This window comes from Caretta caretta, chromosome 5, assembly GCF_965140235.1.
Source record: "Caretta caretta isolate rCarCar2 chromosome 5, rCarCar1.hap1, whole genome shotgun sequence".
Taxonomy (NCBI): domain Eukaryota; kingdom Metazoa; phylum Chordata; order Testudines; family Cheloniidae; genus Caretta; species Caretta caretta.
In genome coordinates, this window is record NC_134210.1 from 47,664,591 (window position 1) to 47,689,457 (window position 24,867).

Sequence of the window (24,867 nt, forward strand, 5' to 3'; positions counted from 1 at the left end):
GGAAGCAAAAACAAGGCTTAAAGTTGCTCCCAGAGATCCATTTTAACAACGTAATTACAACAGATACCTCCATAATGAAATACATCAGTTTGACAGAGAAGCAGAAATTGTAATAAAATACAGATGCTATGGATTAAACTCAGCCCTAGCATAAGTGGGTGTAATTTCCATCAAGTCAATCAGAGCTGTACCATCTTATTCTATGGACAAGTTCATCCCCACAGCCAACCATGCTAGCATACATTGAGTTTGTAATAAGCAACTAGCATACCACAATTTCAAGTGACAGCTACCAAAACTCAAATCTATGTTACGGTCCAGAAGGAGACAGTTATTGCACACAGCTCTGTGGAAAGACCAGCAAAAATGAAAGCCAAGTGGATGGGGGGGAAGGGAGCAGGGTGTATGAAATTCTAGGTATTACAAGGATACCACCATGAAATACTCTTTGGAAGAGTTTCTCTCACTATTTCAATTAACTTCACCCAATTAAAAAGCGTACAGCACAATTTCTTACAACACTTTGCAGGACAAGACTAGCATGTTTACTGAGAAATGTTATGATACAGATACTGCTCTTTATGTATAGTAGCTTAATACTAATCTGAAGAAGCATACAGTATTTTACTGTAGGATTTTTAAAACTCACTGAGGAAACCTTTCTGCTTCCTCTCACGTGTGCTTCCATTCTACACACCCATGCTACACTGCGTAGAGGAGAAAGATTGAAGTCTGACAGCTTTAATCTCAATTTTATTGCTTTGATAAATTTTAGACAATTGAGAATATTAATTTAACACTGTGGAAAAACATTTTCGTTAGATCATTTCCATGTGGCTGACATTTTGAGGACAAATGGTTCAATTCACAAATTTTATGATTTACATTTGCCATTAGCAGGTGGCAGCTTTTTTTGGTCGTATAACGCAATGGAACAAACATGTTTTGACTATCAAATATAACGCCCTGTGCAAACCCTGCTGATCTCTGTAGACATTCCAAGTCTGCTGATTATATTTAAAAAGCAATTTCCTATTTTGTTACTCATGTAGCATAGGGACACTGTACCTCAGTACAGGAAGGCACTATTTACAGAAGTACAGAAAAAACAACAAGAGATTCCTCTTTCAGGTTCAACACAGGAGGATTTCTCAAAGCTGCGGTAGAGAAAGTAAGCATGAAAACAATTTTTTAAAAGTGTCTGACAGTACACATTCTTCACCTTTTAATTAACTCTGGCATTTTGAAACACACAGCTGTTAGGACACAACATTTTGATTATAAACAGCGCAGAAAGACTGGACCACATTGCTAGAAAAGAAAAAACACTGCTCCAGCACTGCATAACTCCTTGATATACCAACAGCCATGTCGTGGCCCAAATCTTTTAGGCACTGACACTTTTACGAAGCCCTTCAGAACAGGCCAAAATAGCATATGTTGTATTTGCACAATACCACTCCTTAATTGCAGCAGAGCATTTGCTATTGTTTCTGGAGCTGCAGAGAAGCAGCAGTAAAATTGTCCTCCCAGTATCTGAACTATAGCCCTACCTTTAAACCAATCTTTACTGCTCTGTAACAGAGGCTGAGCATGTGTGTTGGTTCTCAGACAACTGGTATTTAGTTATACGAAGTGTGAACACTTATTTTTCCACCTCCGCAAAAATTCTTCATAGACTGACAAGACAAAGATCTACTTTCAATAATGTCCTAATGCTGAAAAATACTAGCATTCAAGTTCCTCCCCCCGAAAATAAAAGCAAAGTTTGTAACGGAAAACATGGACTCAAAAGATCCAGAGCAGAGTGATCTTGTACATTCAGTAAGGGAAAGAGTCATTTCCCCCCCTTTCATGGTAATTTCTGGATCATTTACTTTGCAGGACTTTGAGAACTGACTCTGGGCTCCATGACAGCAGCAAAGACTTTACTGAAGATGCAACTGGTGCACACAAGCATACAACCCAGACTGGAAACACCCTATTTGGGTTAATGCTTGAATTCTGTTGCCATTGCGTCTGCCGCTCTTCCACTGTTTTGTTGCTAGAGGGCTGCACCCTTACCAGTCTCTCTGGTAATGGGCTGTCGCAGGCATTTCAAAGGGTAGCTCTACACTTACAGCTGCGTATAGCACACAGACACTGCATGTCCAGCTAGCATGGGTATAGGCAGGAGAGTGTAGCTGGTGGGGCACTGCTTTGGGGAGTAAAGTACAGACAAGCCAGAACCCTAGTGTATATACCCCATATGGCTCGCTACATGCTCAAGCAGTGCTTTCTACATCGACACTTATACTTTTAGCAGTGTAATGTTCTGCTGCCAGAACCCTTTCCCACTGCAGTGAAGGACTTGGGCAGCAGTGAAAGACTCCAGCAGCGAGAGGCAGAAGGGAGAGGCTCCCCACTGTTGGAGCCTTTCCTCACTGCCTCCTCCCGCCACAGCCTCTCAATGCCACCTGTAGCTATACGCTGCAGTGTGAACACAGCCTGCCTTTCACTGCAGCATGCAGCAGTGGCGTGCAGGGTATGCGTAGCAAGGTTAGAAGAGGCCAGAGACTGCTGTCCTGCACCCTGTGATCAGCAGAGGTCACTCTGCCCCATTTGCTGTGGTTCATTGGACTTTTATTTTCTGTTAGAGGCTGCTAGGTTGTGCTCCAGAATCTAAGGTTCCATTTCAGCCTTATTTGTGCAAGGAGAACCTCAAAACGTGAGCCGAGCGTGAACAGATGCAGACATGTCACCACTATTTCACTACTAATTTTAAGCTATAGATGGAAAAGAAACAACTCTGGCTCAAAGAGAGGGAGGTGAGGAATGAGACAGCTAGAGTGCACTGCAGTTAGTGCAGCAGCATAACAAATGGGATGTTGAATGAGGAAGGGCAGGAGCCTTTAGGACAACGTAAGTCATAACAATGTCTCCAGTGCAAGATAATTGGCAGTTGTATACCATGTTACAGCCATGCTGGTCCTAGGATATTGGAAAGACAAGGTGGTTGAAGTAATCTCTCTTATTAGACCAACTTGAGGAATAGTTCTGTGTAAACTCAAAAACTTCTCTCCCCTCAGTTGGTCCAATAAAGATATTGCCTCACCCGCCTTGTCTCTCTAATTGGCCGTTGACTCCCGGCAAAAAAAAGAGATACATACAAGTGTAAGTGTCAATTAAGATTAGAGGGGGGGACATTTCAGGAGACAAACTTTTAAAAAAATTTGAAGTTTTAAAAATTGTTTCTAGGGAGAAACACTGAATCTTAGTCTCAATATGCTGTATGCGTAGAATACATATTTCTATTCTTTTAAAGCTAGAAAAAAAATCGGAAAAAGTTTAAATCATCTAGAAATCTTTTTTGTATACAGGAGAATAAAAACATCCAAGAGAATCTCCTTTCCTCACACACAGATGATTCTATCCTGAGAAAAAGCACAAAAAGGGAAGAGACCCTTATGGAGTTATCAGAAAGGCAACACAGCAGCAGAACGAGCCTCTTCGATATCAATTTTTACATGAAGAGTAGTCATTAAGTGTTAAAATGCTTTTATTCATGACATTAAGTACCACATCATGCTACTCCATCAGCAGGTGATTTTGCCACCTTCCCTTGTCCCCCCAGTCCAATAATGATAAGAGTGGTCTACTGCTGGTTTAAGAATCAAGCACAAACTGCATTCTATGTTTGTATGTTGTTCATAAAACCCTTTGGTCTATGCAGGCAGTACTCCACAGTTGGACTTCAGTGCCCATTGCTTGTGTTAATTTAAAATTACCACTAGTTTCTGAAGATTATTATTTCTCTCTACTTCATAAAAAGCTACTATTATCTGGCTGAATTATAAAAGCCGCCCTTCACCACAAGATTCTTGGTATTATTTAAGATTCTATAAAATTTCAAGATCAGTGACTAAATAAGACTGAGTCATTCAGGAAAATTTTTCAGAGCTATAATCTTGAGATGGCAACAAATTAAAATTCAGTATTGGAGATTTTTTAGAGTATATTTTGATTTATTTACCTTTTTGCTTCCTCTAGATGGCATAAATACTCATAAGCAATGTTTTGACGCCTCCGCTCATCCATTTCTTCTGCTGAAAGCCTTTCATCATCCACAATAGCTGTAAAAAGAAAAATAGGTCAAATTATAAAGGATTAGAGGTGACCCACAACGCAATTTTACTTAAAAAAAAAAAAAAAAAACTTCTGCAGTTGAGAAAATGCTCTTTATAGGACTTCACTGAGAAACATTTGCCAAATACAGAAGTACTCTTACCACACCAAATAAAAAAGATTAACAGTGTTACAACTATAACATTTTAAGATCTAAGTTTTATAAAAGTATTGGGGAAATTTCCTCCAACACTCTTCCATGCACCACATTCAGTATCTGAACATACACACTTTCCCCGCTTTGATTAGCTTCTTCGTACTACTTATCTGAGGGGGCATGCAGAGTTCAATTATTCCCCCCCACCACCTTTTTTAATAAGTGGAGGGAAGACAAACACCCCAGCAACCACGTTTTGAGGCAAATATTAAGATAATAGGCCTAACTGGGTTGTTCCTTACTCCATTATATACAATCCCCATCACCAACCTCCCTCTTTTGTAAAAATTCAAGTCCTTACCATCAAAGGACAACTTCGCCAGTATATGTGGGTACAGTTACCAAGATTGCATGGATAATTTCCTGCATAGTCTTCTGAAAATTTAGGTCTACAGCTTCTATGGCATTAAACTTCGCCAAAAATTGTAAGTCTTGCAATTACATTCTGCCTACTAAAAACCAAAAACCCAACCGCCCCCCATAACTAACAAAACTGTGCCAGTCACCACACTTATCTGCTTGGACGTTATTCCTCATCACCAGCCTTTGATCTATTTGTATCTTTTGGATTGTAAGGCTGCTGGAGTGGGGACTTGCAGTTTATTCAGCACCCAGCACAACATGCCTCCAATCATGGCCATTACCCTAGCATAAGTAATTAATTCCCCCCCTGTGCAGTCTCCACTAGAGAAGGTAACCTCCATTTCAGTTCTAAAACCTGCAGTTGGGGTAATATGGCTATGTCTTGTCAAGAAGTTCAGACGCACCCCAGAGATGGTTGCATTTTTGTGTGGGTAAAATTAGCTCTAGAGTTTGCAAGAGCACTTAGGATGAAAAACACTACACAAGATAGTGGATAGAAAATTCTGTATTAGTAAAATTTTTCACTTCTCCAGCAGCCATTAGTGCAGCAAGCACACTGCCCAAGCCAGAAAAATAAGAAAATTAAACCATAGTAAATAGGGCTGTCAAGCGATTAAAAAGACTGAACTGAGATTAATCGTGCTGTTAAACAATACCATTTATTTTAAATATTTGATGTTTTCTACATTTTCAAATATATTGATTTCAATTACAACAGAGTATATACAGTGCTCACTTTATATTTTGATTACAAATATTTGCACTGTAAAAAATAATAGTATTTTTCAATTCACTTGATACAAGTACTCTTGTGCAATCTCTATCATGAAAGTTGAACTTACAAAATGTAGAATTATGTCCAAAAAAAATAACTGCACTCAAAAATTAAACAGTGTCAAACTTTAGAGCCTACAAAGTCCTACTTCTTGTTCAGCCAATTGCTCAGACAAACAAGTTTGTTTACATGTGCAGGAGACACTGCTGCCTGCTTTTTATTTACAATATCACCTGAAAGTGAGAACAGGTGTTCGCAAGGCACAGTTGTAACTGGCGTCGCAAGATATTTACGTGCCAAATGCGCTAAAGATTCACATGTCCCTTCATGCTTCAACCACCATTCCAGAGGACACGTATCCCTGCCAATGATGGGTTCTGCTCGATAACGATCCAAAGCAGAGCGGACCGACGCATGTTCATCTTTATCATCTGAGTCAGATGCCACCAGCAGAAGGTTGGTTTTCCTTTTTGGTGGTTCAGGTTCTATAGTTTCCGCATTGGTGTGTTTCTCTTTTAAGAGTTCTGAAAGCATGCTCCACACTTCGCCCCACTCAGATTTTGGATAACATTTCATATTCTTAAACATTGGGTCAAGTGCTGTAGCTATTTTTAGAAATCTCACATTTCTTTGCATTTTGTCAAATCTGCAGTGAAAGTGTTCTTAAAACGAATATGTGCTGGGTCATAATCCAAAACTGCTAGAACATGAAATATATGGCACAATACGGGTAAAACAGAACAGTAGACATACAAATCTCCCCCAAGGAGTTCAGTCACAAATTTAAATTAACCCACTTTTTTAATGAGCATCATCAGCATGGAAGCATGTCATCTGGAATGGTAGCCAAAGCATGAAGGGGGCATATGAATGTTTAGATTATCTGGCACGTAAATACCTTGCAATGCTGGCTACAGAAGTGCCACTCGAACACCTGTTCTCACTTTCAGGTGACATTGTAAATAAGCAGGCAGCAGTATCCCCCCATAAATGTAGACAAAATAGTTTGTCTTAGCGTTTGGCTGAACAATAAGTGGCCCACCTCTGAGTCAGTCCCAACTACGGCCCGCAGGCCACATCCGGCCTGCAGGACCATCCAGCCTGGCCCCTGAGCTCCAGCTGGGGAGGCTCGCCCCTGGCCCCTCCCTCGCTGTCCCCCCTTCCCCCGCAGCCTGAGCGCGCCACACCGCCAGCGCTCTGGCCCGCCGCTCTTGCCAGGTGGCGCGGCAGACTCCAGCATGGTAAGGGGGCGGGGAGCAGGGGGTCCCGGGGGGAGGGACAGTCAGGGGACAAGGAGCAGGGGTCCCAGGAGGCAGTTAGGGGGTGGGAAATGGGAGGGAGCAGATAGGGGACAGGGACCAGGCTGTTTGGGGAGGCACAGCCTTCCCTACCTGGCCCTCCATATAATTTTGCAACCCCGATGTGGCCCTCGGGCCAAAAAGTTTGCCCACCCCTGGATTGACTGGATTTGTAGGCTCTAAAGTTTTACATAACTGCACTCAAAAACAAAACAATGTAAAAAAAAATCTACATTTGTAAATTACACTTTCACGACAAAAAGAGATTGCCCTACAGTACTTGTGTGAGATGAATTGGAAAATAATTGTTTTTTTACAGTGCAAATATTTGTAATAAGAAATATAAAGTGAGCACTATACACTTCATATTCTGTTTTGTAATAGAAATCAATATATTTGAAAACAGAAAAACCATCCAAAATATTTAATAAATTTCAATTGGTAGTCTATGTTTAACAGTGTGATAAAAAATTTAATGACTATAAATTTGAGTTAATTGCACGAGTTTACTGACATTAAATCAACAGCCCTATTAGTAAGTAAATTTGACATCATTCCAATTCCATGATATGCCATTTACAACTGTTAAAAGAAACAGGCTAGCTCCTCCATATTGAAGATACATGTGGGACAGATGCTTCTGTGTCCACAATTGATAGCAACATACACTATACAGCAACACTTCCCTGATGAATCACAGAACTCTTAAAGAGCATCCTTACTAAGCACATGTGCAGTTAAAACAAGTTGAAGTGACTTGCCTAAAATTCTGACCTAGAGTTGCTACTCTGTATAATACATTCACCTATATTACACTGAAATGTCAAGCTTAGCCATTTCAGCCACCTCCATGTATCTATCCTTCTCTGCATGTCTCCTCTTCTCGCAACTTTTAAGATTGCGCCTATAACAGCCACTAAAATTTTTATCCACTCAAATCAAATTCATGCTTTATTCTGACTTTTTTCAGTCCATTAACTCCAGCAAGCATGACACTAATTTACAGACTGCAAAAAAATCTCAAGTCAATTTTTCTCTGCAATAATCCATCAAATCTAAAAAAAGATTTAGTCTGTTGCTAAACATAATGGTATGGAATATTATAAGTATGTTTATTCTGTTGTAGGATTGCTTCCATTTGTTAATATAAATAGTTTGTGCTTTCTCTAAAGAGATATTTTCTATTGTCTGATGTTTATTGAGCTGAAGAAAGGCACTGTTAGTTTGAAGCACCGACAGTGTCATCAGAGCATTATTGAGAGAAAACTGGATGTTTGAGAGAGTTATTAGCACAAAGCAAGTCACCTGTTAAAATTACTCACCATGAGCCAATCAGTGCGATATCGGTATCCCAGACTAACCGTGGATATGACAGTATTGATTCTCTAGTTCAGGTTGGTAAAGTTTCCATTATAAGCCTGATATTTTCTCCAGGCACAGACCAGCTTCTACAGCATCCAAAAAGGAGCATCCATAATGTGTGTTATAATATGAAGCTCTGAAGTGGAAGGAATGTAAGTATTTAAGTTCTCCAAGGGAGCTAGTGGAGTTGTCTTTATGAGCTACTGAAGTCAAGAAGAATGGACAAGTTCCATAGGGTGGTGATACTTAACAAGTGCAAATCCTCATTTTAGGGCTCCAGGAAGCTTGTTGGCTCCATTGAGAAGACACCCCAGTTTATAATTTATGCAAAATGTTAAATGTATCAGGGGACTTCTGAGGTTTAAAGGTGGTTGTGATGAAAATGAAGTTTTCTGACATCTCCTAAGGAGATCTTATTGAAGAAAATTAAAGTATCTTTGGGATCCATTGTATTAAATGAATGGTTTATCTATTACTGTGGGCTGGAATTGTATGTACCCTCGGGGGGTGGGGGGGAAGAGAGGAGATGTGAGATCTGGGGGTTTATGGGACTATAGTGAATGTGCCAGATAAGAATGGCCGTTTGGAATAAAAAAGCGTTAAGTGGGTTTTCCTGGGGAACATCTAGGAGAAGGTGAATGCAAATTCCCCAAATCCAGTAATGCAAAAACCCAGCTTTTTGAAGCTATACCTTGAGGAGAGGATCTTTGTCTCTCATCACCTGCTACCAAAGGCCAAGATCAAAGGCTGGAGCTCTATAAAGTGAGCTGCTCAGCCTGGGTTTGTTTCTGAATTGGAGACAGTTATGAACTTGTAAGCAAGTAAAACCCAGTGGTGGGTTTTGAAGGACTGATGCCTACCAGAGGCCAAAGTTGGCTTCGGGTAATCTGTAGTAAGCTTTAGAATGCATGCAGATTTTATTCTTTAATACACTTTCTCTATAGTGCTTTCACCTTAAGAATAAATCTACTTTCTTGTAAGACCTGTGTGGTAACTTATACTGCAGGCCAATATGCTGTTCATAGCCTTTGGAAGGAAAGCAAAAGCACAGACTATTACCTGTCTGGCTAACTGGGCATATCACAGTGTAAGCAGGGAACCATACAACCTGGGAAATCCCTGGTCAGGAGGGAGAGAGATGTGGGTCTCCGCCTAACAGAGGGGACAGCTGAAGAGCCAGGAACCTAGAATGGGTGACCTTGAACACAGGTACAGTTGCCCTGAACTATGAGAACAGACAGGCTTGTCAAGATCTTGTGAAGCCAAGATGGAAAAAAATCTCTTCCACTGTTATCTGCAAACTGATCCTGTAGAGAGGGTTTCCTGTTCTGTATTGGGATCTCTAATTTCTGCTTTATTCAGCCAGCCAACTTTCAAGAAATCAGTTGTAGAGAGGTAGGGTCTGGGTGGAAAATAGTTCCTTAACTCCAAGAGGAAGTCTGGCAGACAGAGGAGAGATCAGCTGTTCTGCGGACAGATTGAGAAGGTCTGTGAGCCAGTACTCTGTCACCCTTTACTGGGTTATACAAGTAACACTGGTTGCATCCTGCCTGATCTTCCTTATGTACCTAGGATTTCAGGGGGGATGGGAGGAAAAAGCAGCAAGATCTTCAGATCAGGGAAGATTAAAGCATCTTGGCTAATAAGTGCTCGAGAGCAGAAGAGGGCCTTCGCTTATCTTGGTGGCAAATAGGTCTGCTACAGATCCTCTCCAATCCCCACCCATATCTGAGGAAGGAGGACTCTTTTCTCAACCCTTTCAGCAACCACTTGTGCTTGGCTGAGTACTGCCTGCAGAGATAACCTATCATACTGTTTTTTCCTCATAGGTGAAGGGCCATGGGAGTTGTCCTGTAATTACAAGGAGTTGCACTGCTTGGGGAATCACTAGGGAGGACGGATGGATGGATGCCTGGAGGAGGATCTCTGCTTGATTCAAGGGAGAGACTGGGTGAACAAAGGGGAGCAGCAGCAAATCTGTTCTAGAGTTGGTGCCGCCCTCGGTGGTAGAATAGAATACTAATCAGTACTGAGGATTTAATTCCTTTCTGGAACCAGGAAGATTGGAACCCAAGCCAACAGTACCAAGGCCAGTGCGAGGGACTCCATGCTGGAAGTCAATGACAGGTCTGCCTGGTACTGTGGATGCTGGTGCCAGGGAGAAGTCTGCCAGTAATGGGCTTCAGTTCCACTCAGAGCCAGGTGAGGTACAGATTTGGCCCTGCTATCCTGTCCAGGTTCATCAGGCCTCCAGACTCAGGGTTTAGAGGGTGTATGACTCAATTTCTTGGCTCCCCTCAGAACAAGTTCTGTATGTAGACTCCTCCCTCACAGCACTGGAGCAGCAAGGGGGTTGGAAAGAGGAGAAATTGCTGGACGGAGCATCCCTTTTTGGAGTTGAAGGAACTACTGTCCAAGTCAGATGCTTACCTCACGGGCTGTTCCAGGAGGTAGTTTTAGCAGAGTATCTCTCTGGAGCAGTAAGTTCAGGTGGAGAAGGGCTGACATACAAAGCACAGGCCCAGAAAGTGTGTTTGTTTTGAGAGACAGACACAAAATGAAAACAAAAGACACCAGCTGTTTACATCAATTTAAGGAACATGTCCCCATCACAATGGACTCAGCTTGATGCCAGAGTGGTTAAGCTTGGCTCTTAGGTGGGAAGGCACTTTACAGTAGTCAGGACTACCAAGCAGTAGTCAGAAGAAAAGATAAGATATACAGGGCTGCCAACAGGGCAGAAATCTGTCATGGAGCTGAACTAATCTAAACATTCACAAATTGGTTTGGTGAAAGGGCCCTTTGAGGTAGCAGGCAGGCACCCTACAGCTCCCTCTCACTGCCATGGAATGGTAAGGGAGAACGGACAGGTTCGGGGCAGCTCTGCCCATTATGCTACCAGGTGGGGGCATGTGCCTGCACATCCTCACTGGTCAAAGATTCCAATCTCACATGCATGGGGTATACAGATGCACTATATGTGGAAGCTACACAGATTAAGGTCCCTTAAATATGGTTTTGTGATCAAGTGAGTTTTAGCTGCCAGGTTGTGGGTTTTGTTAGGATTCTAAAAGATATCCCAAAATGTTAAGAATAGAACCGTACAAACGCTACTTGTAAATGAAGAACTGTTCTAAAGAGCGTTGACAAGTAATTCAAGTAAAAAAAGTTAGTGTCCTGTAGATTATACCATAAAGTTAGTCACTCCAGAAATTACATATTATATATTTACATATACTAACTTTATGGGCATAGGAGTTGGAAACCATGGAATTTGTAAGACATATTAAAATGTGCAGAAAAATAAAACATGAAATGAACTAAAAGTAGCATTAAAATTTGAAAGTTTAAAATCCAATACTGAAATTTAAACAAGCTAATGTACTAAATTACATCACATTGTCGCATCACATACGTCAGAACAATAGCTTATCTAAATCCACCATATGCTTGATCTTCTATCAGGAAACAATTACACCCTCTAATTTTGATTTTGTTTTATTAAACTCTACAGGCCTTTGTTAAGGTTCCTTCCCCACTCTGAACTCTAGGGTACAGATGCGGGGACCTGCATGAAAAACCCCCTAAGCTTATTTTTACCAGCTTAGGTTAAAACTTCCCCAAGGTACAAACTATTTTACCTTTTGCCCTTGGACTTTATTGCTGCCACCACCGAGTGTTTAACAGGGAAAGTGCCCACTTGGAAACTTCTTCCCCCACCCCCCCGCCCCCACAATCCTCCCAAACCCTACACCACCTTTCGTGGGATCTTAAGAACAAGGAAAAAGCAACCAGGTTCTTAAAAGAAGAATTGAAGAAAAAGAATCACCTCTGTAAAACCAGGATGGTAAATACCTTACAGGGTAATCAGATTCAAAACATTGAGAATCCCTCTAGGCAAAACCTTAAGTTACAAAAAGACACAAAAACAGGAACATACATTCCAATCAGCCATTTAAAACAAAATGGAATCTAACGCATATCTAACTAGATTGCTTATTAGCCCTTTACAGGAGTTCTGACCTGCATTCCTGTTCTGGTCCTGGCAAAAGCAACACACAGACAGAGAGAACCTTTGTTTCTCCCCCCCTCCAGCTTTGAAAGTAGCTTGTCTCCTCATTGGTCATTTTGGTCAGGTGCCAGTGAGGTTATCCTAGCTTCTTTACCCTTTATAGGTGAAAGGGTTTTTCCTCTGGCAAGGAGGGATTTAAAAGTGTTTACCCTTCCCTTTATATTTATGACAGCCTTCTTTTGCAGTCTGTAAGCAAAACTCCTTATGGAGTCAAAAAGAGTTTATTTTAAGGACTAAAGGATTTGGAGGGAGGTGGGGGTGTTTGTTCACATATTTCTTGTGACCTAAAGTCTACCCTGTAAGTGGGCATTTGTCAATTGTAATGAAGTTTAGCATCATGTCTCAGCTGAAACAAAGACTCTGGACTACCCTTGTCTGTTTTCTTCTGGGGGGAGGAGAAGAATCTCTGGCCATGGCATCTGTGATAGCAACAAGAGCACTAGTACAGACAAGGTAGTAGAGGGAGAGGGAGAGAATTTAAAGCCACTAATTCATTTAGAGAGGCTCACTGCAAAGATCTGCACTCCAAACACTGGCAGCTGCCTGCAGCTTTGTCTAAATTAGCACTCTAATCATCACTAGAGCTCATACAACTGAGCTAACGGAACACTCAGACCCATAGAGTAGAGACAGCCTAAAATGTGACTGAGTTCACATCTGAGTCTAACTTAGAAGAAAACAGAATCATTTAATCCTAGAAGAAGATGCAGAAACGATATTGATGGTCACAAAATTGCAGTAAGATTAGGTAGATTAATTAGACCGTCTGAACAAAGATTTTCAAGAGTTTGTAAAAACCAGAAATCTGTAGCCAAAGTAGTACTTGATTTAACACTTCTTTAGAGCACAGTTACATAGTAAGAATCACAAACTATGCGGAAGATTATGATCAATCCTCTGGATTAATACTAGAACAACATCAGAATCTGATCCAGAAAGACAACTCCATACATACACCTGCTATAAAATATCAGAATATCTAAGCATTAAGTTCATAAGTTCACATAAAAGTTATTTTCCCCCCCATGTTGTAGTCCTCCTGTCAAGACAAAAATCAACTTTAATTTGATATTAGAAATCTACAAAACTGCATTTATATTAAGAGCCTTTTAAAATAGCTGTCCCAACCCCACTATATAGCATCGGGGACAGAGGGAAGTTAACAGTACAGGAAACAGAAAAGGAGTACTTGTGGCACCTTAGAGACTAACCAATTTATTTAACCAATTTACAGGAAACATACCTGATAAACAGGAACTTAGTAACAAAAGTATTTGAAGTATTGGTTTCCACTCAGAAAAGTGATTCTAAAAAACAAAAGCCACCACCCACATGGTATTCCATATCAAAATGTGTTAATCTTACATGAGTTAAGTAATTAAAATATAAAATCAATTTAAGTACCAGACCTGTAAACTCAGCCTAGACCCAGAGTTCAGCCAATTCTTTCCTTTTCACATATCACCACAAAGATTCTGCAAGTCAAGTGATATTGCACACGGGTAATTGACAGCATGACTGCATGTACAAAATCTTTATTACTGGTGGTAACGTGCAAGAAGCTGCTCAGTACCCAGGTTGAGTTTGTGGGATAGTAGTGAAGACAGTAAGTCCTTTTACTTGAAAACAGAGTTAATTTGATATAGTAGTGGCTTTCAAAACACAGAATCCCATGATCTCATTTTTGTAGTTATTTTTAGTATAATTAAATTTCTACAATGAGAAATAACTAGAGGACTGCATGAAAAAGAAAGTCAAGTTTATTTTGTGTGTGTTTCAGTTTTATGGGACTATTTAAGAAGGTGAAGTGTCAAGTCATCTGGTATAAAACAAAATTTGCAATACAGCCTGAATGCAATTTTAAAACATTTATGCTTTAAAACCTACTGCAGCACATACAGTAATGAAAGTCTTCTTACAATCCTGATGTGTGCACAGGCACATGATTACATGTGATTGCAAGAACTGAGCCTCTGCCTGCTGGAAGTAGCTTATACTGAATTTCAGGTCTTTAACTCTTCTGGCAGCTACCGGGTTGTGTTGAGAACTGAGTAGGACAAAGAAGGGGAAGAGAGCAAGTGACCATTTGGCAGAGCACCTTCCCTCACAGCTCTTCTGTTGAAGATTTTTGTCTGGCATACTGAGGAGAGGGTGGAGGAGGAGGAAGAGAAGAGGTTTGTAGGGAGCTTACACCTTAATAGGTATGAATCTGGATCCAGGTGGTGTGTTTGGGAAGGAGGGGAATGCTAAGCTGTCATGCTAGTGCTTCAGTGGGAAAGTGAAAGCTTGGTAGCTAGGGATTTGGGGAGGAGGGGAACAAGGGGATGGGCAAGGTGTTATTAGCCATCCAACATTTTGGCAGATTAAAGGAGATGTGACAGTCAGTGGTGCTTCGCAATGGTATGGGGGAGTGGGGGGGGGGGAGGGGGAGAAGAGCCTGATGCACAAGCAGCAAGCCTTCCCACAGTGGATATAGGTCAACAACTTGCCAGATGGAGGTTGAAACATACTCCGCTTTCTGGCTCAACTGCAGGCCTCAGCCTGGGCTCTCTGATGGCGCTCCATGATGACTCCACCAGCCTTAACCCAGCTTCTCCAAACAGTGATTGTGGACAGGATTTTCCCAGTTGACAGTGGGAAAGCTGAAATTCTTGAGAGTTTGCTTGACCCTTGTCACTGTATTGGAGCTTTGGCCTTCCTCTGCATTGCGAGCGGTTCTTAAGTTGGCCATAGAGCACAGCCTTCTGCAGATGATCTTGAGGCATGAGCTCCATGTGTCCCAAACACCAAAGCCTGTGAACATCTAGCACAGTCTGTATAGACTGTAGACGGATTATCTCAAGGATCTCGGTATTGGAATTACTTGGGACCAAGGGACCACCAAAGATTTTCTAAGACAGTGGAGGTGGAAACGGTTCAATCTCTGCTCCTGCTTGGAATACGTAACCCAGCTCTCACTACCATAAAGGAGAGTACAAAGGACATAAACCTGATAGATAGAAACCTGTGTGTTCAGGGTAAGTAACTTGTTATTCCAAACATGAGGTAAGTTTGCAGATTCTAGCATCAAGTTCCCCATCAAAGTTAATTGAGCTGCTAAGAATTGAGCCAAAATAGTAAGAGTGATCCACGTTATCTGGAGCTTCATTATGGACTGATTTTAAGTGGAATGTTGGTTATGTGACACCTGTTATGTGACAACTGTTTCTTGATACTGATTGCCATGCCAAATTTGGTGCATGCATCAGGTAATTCATCAGGTGAATTAGAGACTAATGCAGCAGCGTGTGGGAAAAGCAGAGCCTGAATAGCAAGCTGGGTGACATGCTTTCTGCTCTGGAATCATCTGATGTCAAACAAGCTGCTATCCAGCCTCGATTCAATTAGTATGCGAGACTGATCATTTCCAAAGGCGTACTTGAGAAGAAGCCAAAGCCGGTGGGCGCTAAGATGCAGTGTTGCTTCATACCAGTATCAATACGAACCTTGGGTGATGTTTCATTCTCATACTGGATCCATGCTTGTGGAACTCCTTGACTAGGGAGAGCACCTTTTGAATTCTCTACAGGATCTTACAGATGCCATTCCTGCTAACTGTGTTGAAGGCATTTTGTAGGTCAATGAATTCTACATAGAGGTGTGTCTGTTGTTCATGACTTTTTTCTTGCAACAAGTACAAGGTGTTCTCAACATAACTAATATGGGGAACTACCAGGAAAATCTGGGAGTATTAGTATTCAGCTAAATTATGACTTAATTGGCATGGAGATTTGGTGGGATAAATCTCAGACTGGAATATTTGTCTAGAGGAGTATAGCTTGTTCAAGAAGAATGGGAGTGGGGGGGAAGGAATGAGATGTTGCACTATGTATATCAAGAATATATACACTAATTTTGAGGTCTAGAAGGAGGTGAGAGGCAGACCAGTTTAAAGTTTCAGGAGGAACACAGAAGGGGATGTCATTCCTATTTTTTCCACCAAATCAGGAAGAGGCGGTGGAGGAGGCATTTCTAGAACAAACTATCCAAAACACACAAACTGGTAGCAATGGGGGACTTAAACTACCCAGACATCAGTTGGAAAAGTAAATTTTATGCTCTGCCATATTACAATAATTCTTGGAATGTGTTGGGGACAACTTGTTTCAGAAAGTGGAGGGAGTAACTAGGACAACAGCCATTTTAAATGTGATTCTGCCTAACAGGGAGGAATTGGTTGTGAATCTGAAAGTGGAAGGCAATTTTGGTGAAAGGGATCATGAAATGATGTTATGATTCTGCTGCCATCACTCCTCCCTTTCCTTAGGCTAAGGAAAATGGACTTCAAAAAAGCAGACTAACAAACCCAGAAAACAGGTAGGTAAGGTAAGATCTCTTGGAAAGAAAATTGAAGAGGTAAAGGACATCAGGACTAGGAGAGCTGGCAGTTTCTCAAGGAGACACTATTAAAAAGGCACAACCACTAACCATCCAATGCGAAGGAAATATAGGAAGAATATTAAGAGGCCAATATGGCTCCAGCAGGAAATATAGCAGCAGTAAAAATAAAGAATCCTATGAAAAAAAGAGACATGAAGAAATTGGTAAGGAGAAGTACAAAAGAACAGCACAAACATGGAAGGACAAAAAACACACACACACGTATAAAAAAAGGAGGAGTTAAACCTAACAATGAACATTAGAGGCAATATGAAGTTATTTAAATATAATAGGAGTAACGGAAAGATGAAGGAAAGTGTTGGTCCTCTACTTAGTGGGGAAGGTGAGCTAATAACGGAGGACATTAAACAAGGCTGAGGGGGTTAATGACTGACTATGTTGCTACAATTTTCACTAAAAAATAGGTTAATGGTGACCAGATACTCAACAATATTAACATTAACAAAGAGGAAGGAACACAAAAGCCAAAATAGGGAAAGAACAAAGTTAAAGAATATTTTGAAAGAAAGAGACATGTATTCATGAGGCCCTGCCAAGCTGAAATTCTTCTAGCATACCTCAGGAATGGGCTGAAGCAATCTTGGAACAGTTAGCAATTATCTTTGAGAACTCATGGAGGATGGGTGAGGTCCAAGAAAACTAGAAAAGGACAAACATAGTACCTATCTTTAAAAAGGGGAAAGAGGATCTGTGGAATTATACCACTCAGCCTAACTTTGATACCTGGATAAATACTGGAACAAGCCATTAGACAATCAATTTGTAAGCAACTAAGGAGAACAGGGTTATAAGGAATAGCCACCATGGATTTGTCAAAAATAAATCATGCAAAGAGAAATTTAGGTTGGTTTGGCATGGTTACTGGCCAAGTAGAGAGGGAAAAGCAGTAGACATTATATATAGGTATCTATAAATAGAGATATACATCTTCATTTTACTAAGGCAACCCCACATTACATTCTCATAAGCAAGCTACGGAAATCTAGAGGAAATTATTATAAGGTGAGTGCAAAACTGGTTGAAAGACTGTACTCAAAAGAGTAGCAATCAATGGTTTGCTGTCAAATTGAGAGGGCATATTTAGTGGGGTCCTGCAGCAGTCAGTCCTGGGTCAGGAAAAAGACCGTTACCTTTTCCGTAACTAGTGTTCAAGAGGTGTTGCTCAAGTCCATTCCATATTAGGCGTGTGTGCGCGCTCATGACATGGGCCAGTGCCAGAAGTTTTTCTGGCAGTAGTATCTGTAAGGGACCGGCTCTGGTGCCACCTGCAGCAGCACACACATGCCACAGTATAAAGGTGCACTGACGGCTCCCCCCACCCTCAGTTCCTTCTTGCTGGAAACTCCGAAGATGGGGAGGGAGGGTGGATTATGAAATGGACACGAGCAACACATCTCGAACACCAGTTACGGAAAAGGTAACTGTCTTTTCTTCGAGTGCTTGCTCATGTCCATTCCATATTAGGTGACTCCCAAGCAGTACCCTTGGAGGTGGGTAGGTGTTCACAGAGATGTATATTGCAAAAACTCTGCCCAACCCAGTGTTGTCTCTGGCATGCTGAGCGATGGCGTAGTGCGCCATGAACATGTGAACTGAAAACCATGTTGTGGCTCTGCAAATGTCCTGGATGGAGACGTGCGCCAGGAAGGCTGCCAAGGACATCTGAGCTGTGGTCGAGTGGGCCCTTATGATCAGCAGCAGCAGGACCTGTACCAGCTCATAACAGGTCTGGATGCAGGAGGTGATCCAGTTGGAAATCCTTTGCAAGGACACTGGAAGGCCCTTCATCCTGTCCACTGTCACGATGAAGATATGGGTCAACCTGCGGAAGGGCTTTGTACACTCCAGGTAAAACGCCAGGGTGCGTCTGATGTCCAAGGCACGCAGCCGCCTCTCCTCCCCTCCCCAGTGGTGTGCGGCTTGGGACAAAAAACAAGGGAGGAAGATGACCTGGTTAACATAGGAGACAGACACCACCTTCGGCAGAAAAGCCGGATGGGGTTGCAGTTGAACTTTGTCCTTGAACACTATATACAGCGGCGCCGATGTCAAGACTTTAAGCTCCGACACTCGCCTCGTTGATGTTATTGCCACGAGGAATAAGGCCTTCCATGACAGATAGGGAGCAGGAGCCCATAGGCTCAAAGGGTGGGCCCATGAACCTAGAAAGAACCAAGTTAAGGTCCCACTGTGGGACAGGAGCCCGGGCCAGTGGGAAGAGTCTCTCGAGGCCTCTCAGGAATCAGACTGACATGTCATGTGAAAACACCACCTGACCTTGGATCAGCGGGTGAAAAGTGGAGATAGCTGCAAGGCGCACTCTGATGGAAGAGAGGGCCAGCCCCTGGTTCTTAAGATGGAGCAGGTAATTTAAGAGAGAGACTGTAAAGAGGAGTGTGTTGGAGAGACGCTATGCTCAGATGCCCAGTGGGAGACCCTCGTCCATTTGGCCAGGTATGTTGCTGTAGTGGAAGGCTTTCTGCTTTCCAAGAGGATTTGCTGGACCTCATTAGAGCAGGCCCACTCTTCCAAGTTCAACCATGCAGCATCCATGCTGTGAGATGGAGGGGGGTGAGTTTGGGGTGTATGAGACGTTTGTGATCCTGTGAGGGTAGAACCGGTCGGTCAGGAAGGGGCCAGGGAATGGCCACCACCAGGTCCATCAGTATGCTGACCCAATGTTGCCGCAGCCACGCCGGGGCAACCATGAGGACTTGGGTTTTGTCACTTTTGACACTTGAAAGACCTCTGCTGAGTGGATTCGGTGGGTATGCATACATGAGACCCACCCCCCCGCCAAGACAGGAGAAAGGTGTCGGAGAGGGTGTCTTTGCCCATACCTTGTAGGAAACAAAAGCAATGACATTTCCTGTTCTGTCTGATGGTGAACAGGTCCACTTGGGGAGTTCCCCACCTTTGGAAGAGGGTCCAGGCTACCTCTGGATATAGCAACCACTTGTGGCAAGAGGAAAAGGATCTGCCGAGGCGATCTACCAACATGTTCCTGATGCCAGGGCCTCCAGCTGGATTGCATAGTCGATGAGGAAAACCCGCAGTCGGAGTGTCTCTTGGCAGAGGGCCGATGAACATTGTCGTCCCCCCGGCTGCCTGTTGATGTAGAACATTGAGGCCATATTGTAAGTCACTCTCACCACCCTGACTGCTAGATGTGGTACAAAGACTCAGCTGGCCAAGCGTACTGCTCTAAGCTCCTTGACGTTTACATGCAATGTCATGTCCCCTGGGGACCACATGCCCTGTGTCTGGAGGCCACCAAGATGTGCCCCCTGGCCGAGGTCTGAGGCATCTGATGTCACTTGATCTAGTGACAAGGGCTGTCAAAGGGAACTCCTTCCAGGACCACCCTGGGATCAGTCCACCATTGTAGTGAGGTAATTATCGTCGGTGGTATGGTAACCACCTTTTCCAGGTGATCTCTGGACTGGGAATAGACCATCACCAGCCACTGCTGTAAGGGCCGCATCCTGAGCCTGGCACAGTGGATGACATACATACATGCTGCCATGTAGCCCAGCAGGTGCAGGCAAACCCTGGATGTGGTCAGGGGGAACGCAGACTCCCGCAATGAGGTCCAGCATCATCGAAAAGCTCTGGAGCAAGGGGAGTCAAGGACTGCTCCAATGAACTCTATCCTCTGCACCGGAACTAACATCAACTTTTTGTCATTTACCAGCAGGCCCAGGGATCAGCACATGTCCTGCAGCACCACGTCATCCCTCTGAACTTGGGACCTGGAGTGGCCTTTGATGAGCCAGTCATCAAGGTACGGGTAGATCTGGATACCTCGATGTCTAAAATAAGCGGCTACTACCAACATCCACTTAGTGGACATCCTCAGTGTGGTTGTGAGGCCAAATGGGAGGACCGTGAACTGACAATGGTCAGGGCCCACCGTGAAACATAGGAAGCATCTGTGACCTTGAAAGATCGCTATGTGGAAATATGTGTCCTTCAAGTCAAGGGAGGCATACCAGTCTCCTGGATCCAGGGAGGGGATAATGGAAGCCAGGGAGACCAACTTCTATAGGTATTTGTTGAGGTCTCACAGGTCCAAGATGGGCTGTAGACCACCCTTGGCCTTTGGGATTAAAGAGTACTAGGAATAGAACCCTTTGTTCCTGCACTCACAAGGAATCTTTTCGACCACACCCAGTTGCAGCAACTCTTCACCTCCTGCATGAGAGGAGTCTCTAGACTGAGTCCCGTCCGGGACCAACTAACTCGAACTAACACTAACTATATACACAACTATTTTACAGGAAGACTCATTCAAGAAGCACAGTGAACAAAGTGAAAAGTAGCTGAAGCAACAGATGTTCCAGCACAGTCGCTGGCGGCAAGAAGGAGCTGAGAATGGAAGGAGCTGGTGGCTCCCCGTATACCATGGGGTCTGTCCAGGGGGCACCAGAGCTGGTCCCCTATGGATACCACTGAGGAAAAAACTTCTGGCACAAGTGCATGTGGTGCGCACCTAATATGGAATGGACATGAGCAAGCACTTGAACTATTCAATATTTTCATTTATGACATGGATAGTAGAGTGGAGAGTACGTTTATAATCTCCACATGACACCAGTCTGGGAGGACTGCACACACTCTGGAGGACAAGACTAGAATTCAAAATGACTTTGAAAAGTTAGAGAATTGGTCTGAAAAAAATTAACACGAAATTCAGTCGAGACAAGTGCAAAGCATTTAACTTAAGAAGGAAAAAAAACAAACATACAAATACAAAATGAGGAATAACTGGCTAGGCAGTAGTACTGCCAAAAAAGGTCTGGGTATTATAGTGGATCACAAATAGAATGATTCTGTGTGCTGCAGTTGCAACACACACACACACACACCATTCCTGGGTGTATTAACAGGAGTGTTGTACATAAGACAAAAGAACGCAATTGTTCTGCTGTGTTTGGCATTGGTGAGGCCTCAGCTCCTGGAGTTCAGTGTCCAATTCTGCATGCCACACCTTGGGAAAGATGTGGACAAAATGCAGGAATCCAGAGAAGAGGAGCAAAAGTGACAAAAGGTTGAAAAAATCTGACCTGTGAGGAAAGGTTAAAAAACCTGGCTATGTTTAATTTTGAGGAAAAAAGACTGGGGGAGGAGGGACCAGAGAACAGTTTTAAAAAATATTAAGGGCTGTTTATATAAATATATAAAAAAAAAAAGAATAGTGATCAATTGTTCTCCATGTCCACTGAAGGTAGAACAAGTAGTAAAGGGCTTAATCAAGTTTAGATATTAAAAAAAAAAACACCTACAAGGATAGTTAAATTCTGAAATAGGCTTCCAAGGCAGGTTGTAGAATCCCCATCATTGGAGGTTAAGAACAGGCTGGACAAAAGGCTGTCAGGGATGGTTTAGATTTAATTACCACCTAGACAAAACCAAGTTATTTTAACTTTGGCTATGTCAGTGAATTCATGAGCTTGCATGAAAAGTTATTAGAAGCTGTTCTGGACCATTCTGTTCTGTAAAATGGTTGTTTTGTATTTAAGTATTTATTTTTGCTGCAAAAAAGCTACTTTCTCCCAAAGTTCTCATTCTCTGATCCTATAGGCCTTCTACAGAATTCCATATTCAAAGAGCACAGCAGCAAATGAGTAGGACAAGTCCCTGGATAATAAAAGTGGCTAGCCCAGCATGGGTGTTGTGTGGTTTTTTTTAAATGGCTCCAATCCATGCCCCACAAGTTCTCTACACCAGCTGACACACAGCAAGCTTTCAAAACTTACTACTGAGAAAATGCAGGCCAAAGACAGACACTGGAATTTTTGAAAAAAAGTGTGATTTGAATAATAAGTACGTAACTATTCTCTCAAATTCACACACGCACATGCATGCAAAGAAATAAGTTGCCCTGGTCAAGTTACTGTATGTCGGACTGTCAGCTTGAGAGCTCTTGGAAGACTGGCACAATAGAAGTATACACGTCTCTGACAAGAAGATCAAGTCTAGTCTATTATTTTTACTGCAGTAGTACCCAGTCATGAGCCAGGACCTCACTGTGCTAGGCACTATACAAAAAGAGAATAAAGACTGTGTTGCACCTGAATTTAAGTGTGAATTTGTTAACTGAGGGGGAAAATTAGAGAGGTTTTGTAAGCCACTTCTTCCTTGGACCTTTTCATGTCTCCCCTCCCTCCCAAAATACCCTCCTTTATCTTATTGCAAACACTAGTACTTTAAATCCCAGAAAAACCTTTCTCCTGCACCAGAAAAATAAAACCAGACTTTGCAGCCTGCTGTATCTGCTACCACATATTCAACCACAACCATTTTCAGAGATTTAGCATTGCTTCCAATATATAAACAGTAGGGCTATCACACCAGGGAACTGTGATGCAACAATGGCCACAGCCTGTGGTTCTGGAGCCAAGCATCAACGCTGCTATATTTTATGGAGTCTGTCAAGTGTCAACATTGGCAGGAAAGTGCTGGGATTCTGGAACAAGTCTCAACTTACGTGGCCTAATTCTTGAATTCCCACAAAGTTTTTTTAAAAAAAAAGTCATATTTAGCCCTACAGACACAAGCTGGCTTTGAGATTCAACACAGTCACAAATACTGGCAGAGCCTTCAACATTTTTTTTTTTTAAATATATACACTATGTTAGACCTCCCTTGGAAGGGTAAGATTCTACCCTTAATCTGCGACTGCCTCCCCACAAAGTGAGCAGTTTAGCATAGGTGAATTTGTTCTAAGGGACATTTTAGAGTGTTCTGGAATTAAATTTGCCCAATTAATAATTAAAGAAAAAAAAAGACAGTATGGCTCTCATTCAGGAGAACTTAATCCTACACAGAAGGTCTAGTTTTAACTTTAAGACACTAAGAAGAGCAAGAGGCGCAGTGTGGGAAACGAACATTTGAGAGCCAAGCCCCCAAGCATCTGAAATTCCATCAGCTTTAGGAGGCAGGGAAAGAGGAACAAGAAAAATATACTGCTCTCCCCAATGAGCACAGACCTGACTTAATTTGATCAATTCTGTTCACCTTTGTATTTCTACCAGGCGGACTGCCTTGGCAAACATCTTCAGCAAAGCCTCAGTAAGGTTACTGCTCTGTGCTGTTGCACACTGATACTTGCTCTTAAATCAGCTTTTGGGATACCCAAATGTACATGTGCTAAAGACTTGTGCCCTGAAATTGCACTTCCTCTCCACAAGCTATTCCCCAGTGTTAATGCTGTGTTTGCATCATACTATCACTAGGCACCGCTCAATCTATGCTAATTATACAATTACAGTCCTGACCTGACACTGAATAAGCTGGAAACAGATAAGGAAGTGAACTACAGCTGTTATCTCTTCATTCTTCCCCTCAGTCTACCATCTGTACCGGGCAGCCTAGAAATCTGTACCAGCCATAATGCAGTCAAACTTGATGCCAAGTGAGAAAATGCTTAGAAGTCATTTGGAGAGTGTTCTGGTTTAATACACTTGAAAAAACTACAATGACTTTTGTTCATGTTGGTTTTACACAAACAGCAATTTTGTGGAAAACTTGTCTCAGATGGACACATCACAGCAGACTCTAGACGTTCAAAATAGCATAGTGTATTCCAGCAGGAATTCTGAATGAGATTTTGTTATCCGTTTCCTCTGAAGTTAGCCTCTCAGGAGAGGCTAAGTACTGGTTCTTTAGTCAATGTGCCCTCTATCAACATTGTTTTCCTGAAGAAGCTAGCAATTTGATCTTGTGTTGTTTTAAACTCATTTACCATGTGTTCTTTGTTTGTCTGGAATTACTATACGTGTTACTGTGCTTACCAGGAAAAGCAGTTTGATTTTATTTTTCCTATTTCTAGCAGTGTTCATGATTTTTCTATAGGGATCACACTTGTTACATATAGATAAAATGTAAACCTTCATTTGCCATAACAGTATAGACAGAATGTACGTTGAACACATCTAAAAAATAGTTTCACCTTAAGTCATGAAAGAACTCAAGCCATCAACTCCACTTCAGCATGGAGTTAGTACTGACTGGTAAGCTATTGGTTTAGTCACAAGACACAAATTTTAAGTTACACTACAAATGTCATCTAGTTTCTTTCTAAATTGTTAGAAAACTTACAGGATATAAGTTTGGCGATTCTGCTTCAGCTAAAGGGTTAGATACAATCTAGCACACAGATTACACATGAATTAAAAGACTTCTATATTAAGAATAAAAGTGGCACTGGAATTTTTCCAATGACAGTTTCATG

General features: G+C 42.2%; 1 protein-coding gene across 3 annotated transcripts in view; it reads right to left on the reverse strand.

The window, feature by feature from the left end:
• IQGAP2 (IQ motif containing GTPase activating protein 2) overlaps window positions 1-24,867 on the reverse strand; it is a 242,355-nt gene that overhangs the window by 173,565 nt on the left and 43,923 nt on the right. For all 3 annotated transcript variants that reach the window (XM_048851522.2, XM_048851521.2, XM_048851523.2), the window contains exon 2: window positions 4,013-4,112. In XM_048851522.2, coding sequence (XP_048707479.1) covers window positions 4,013-4,077 — 65 coding nt within the window. In that variant the 5' untranslated portion in view covers window positions 4,078-4,112. The remainder of the gene's footprint in view (window positions 1-4,012; window positions 4,113-24,867) is intronic.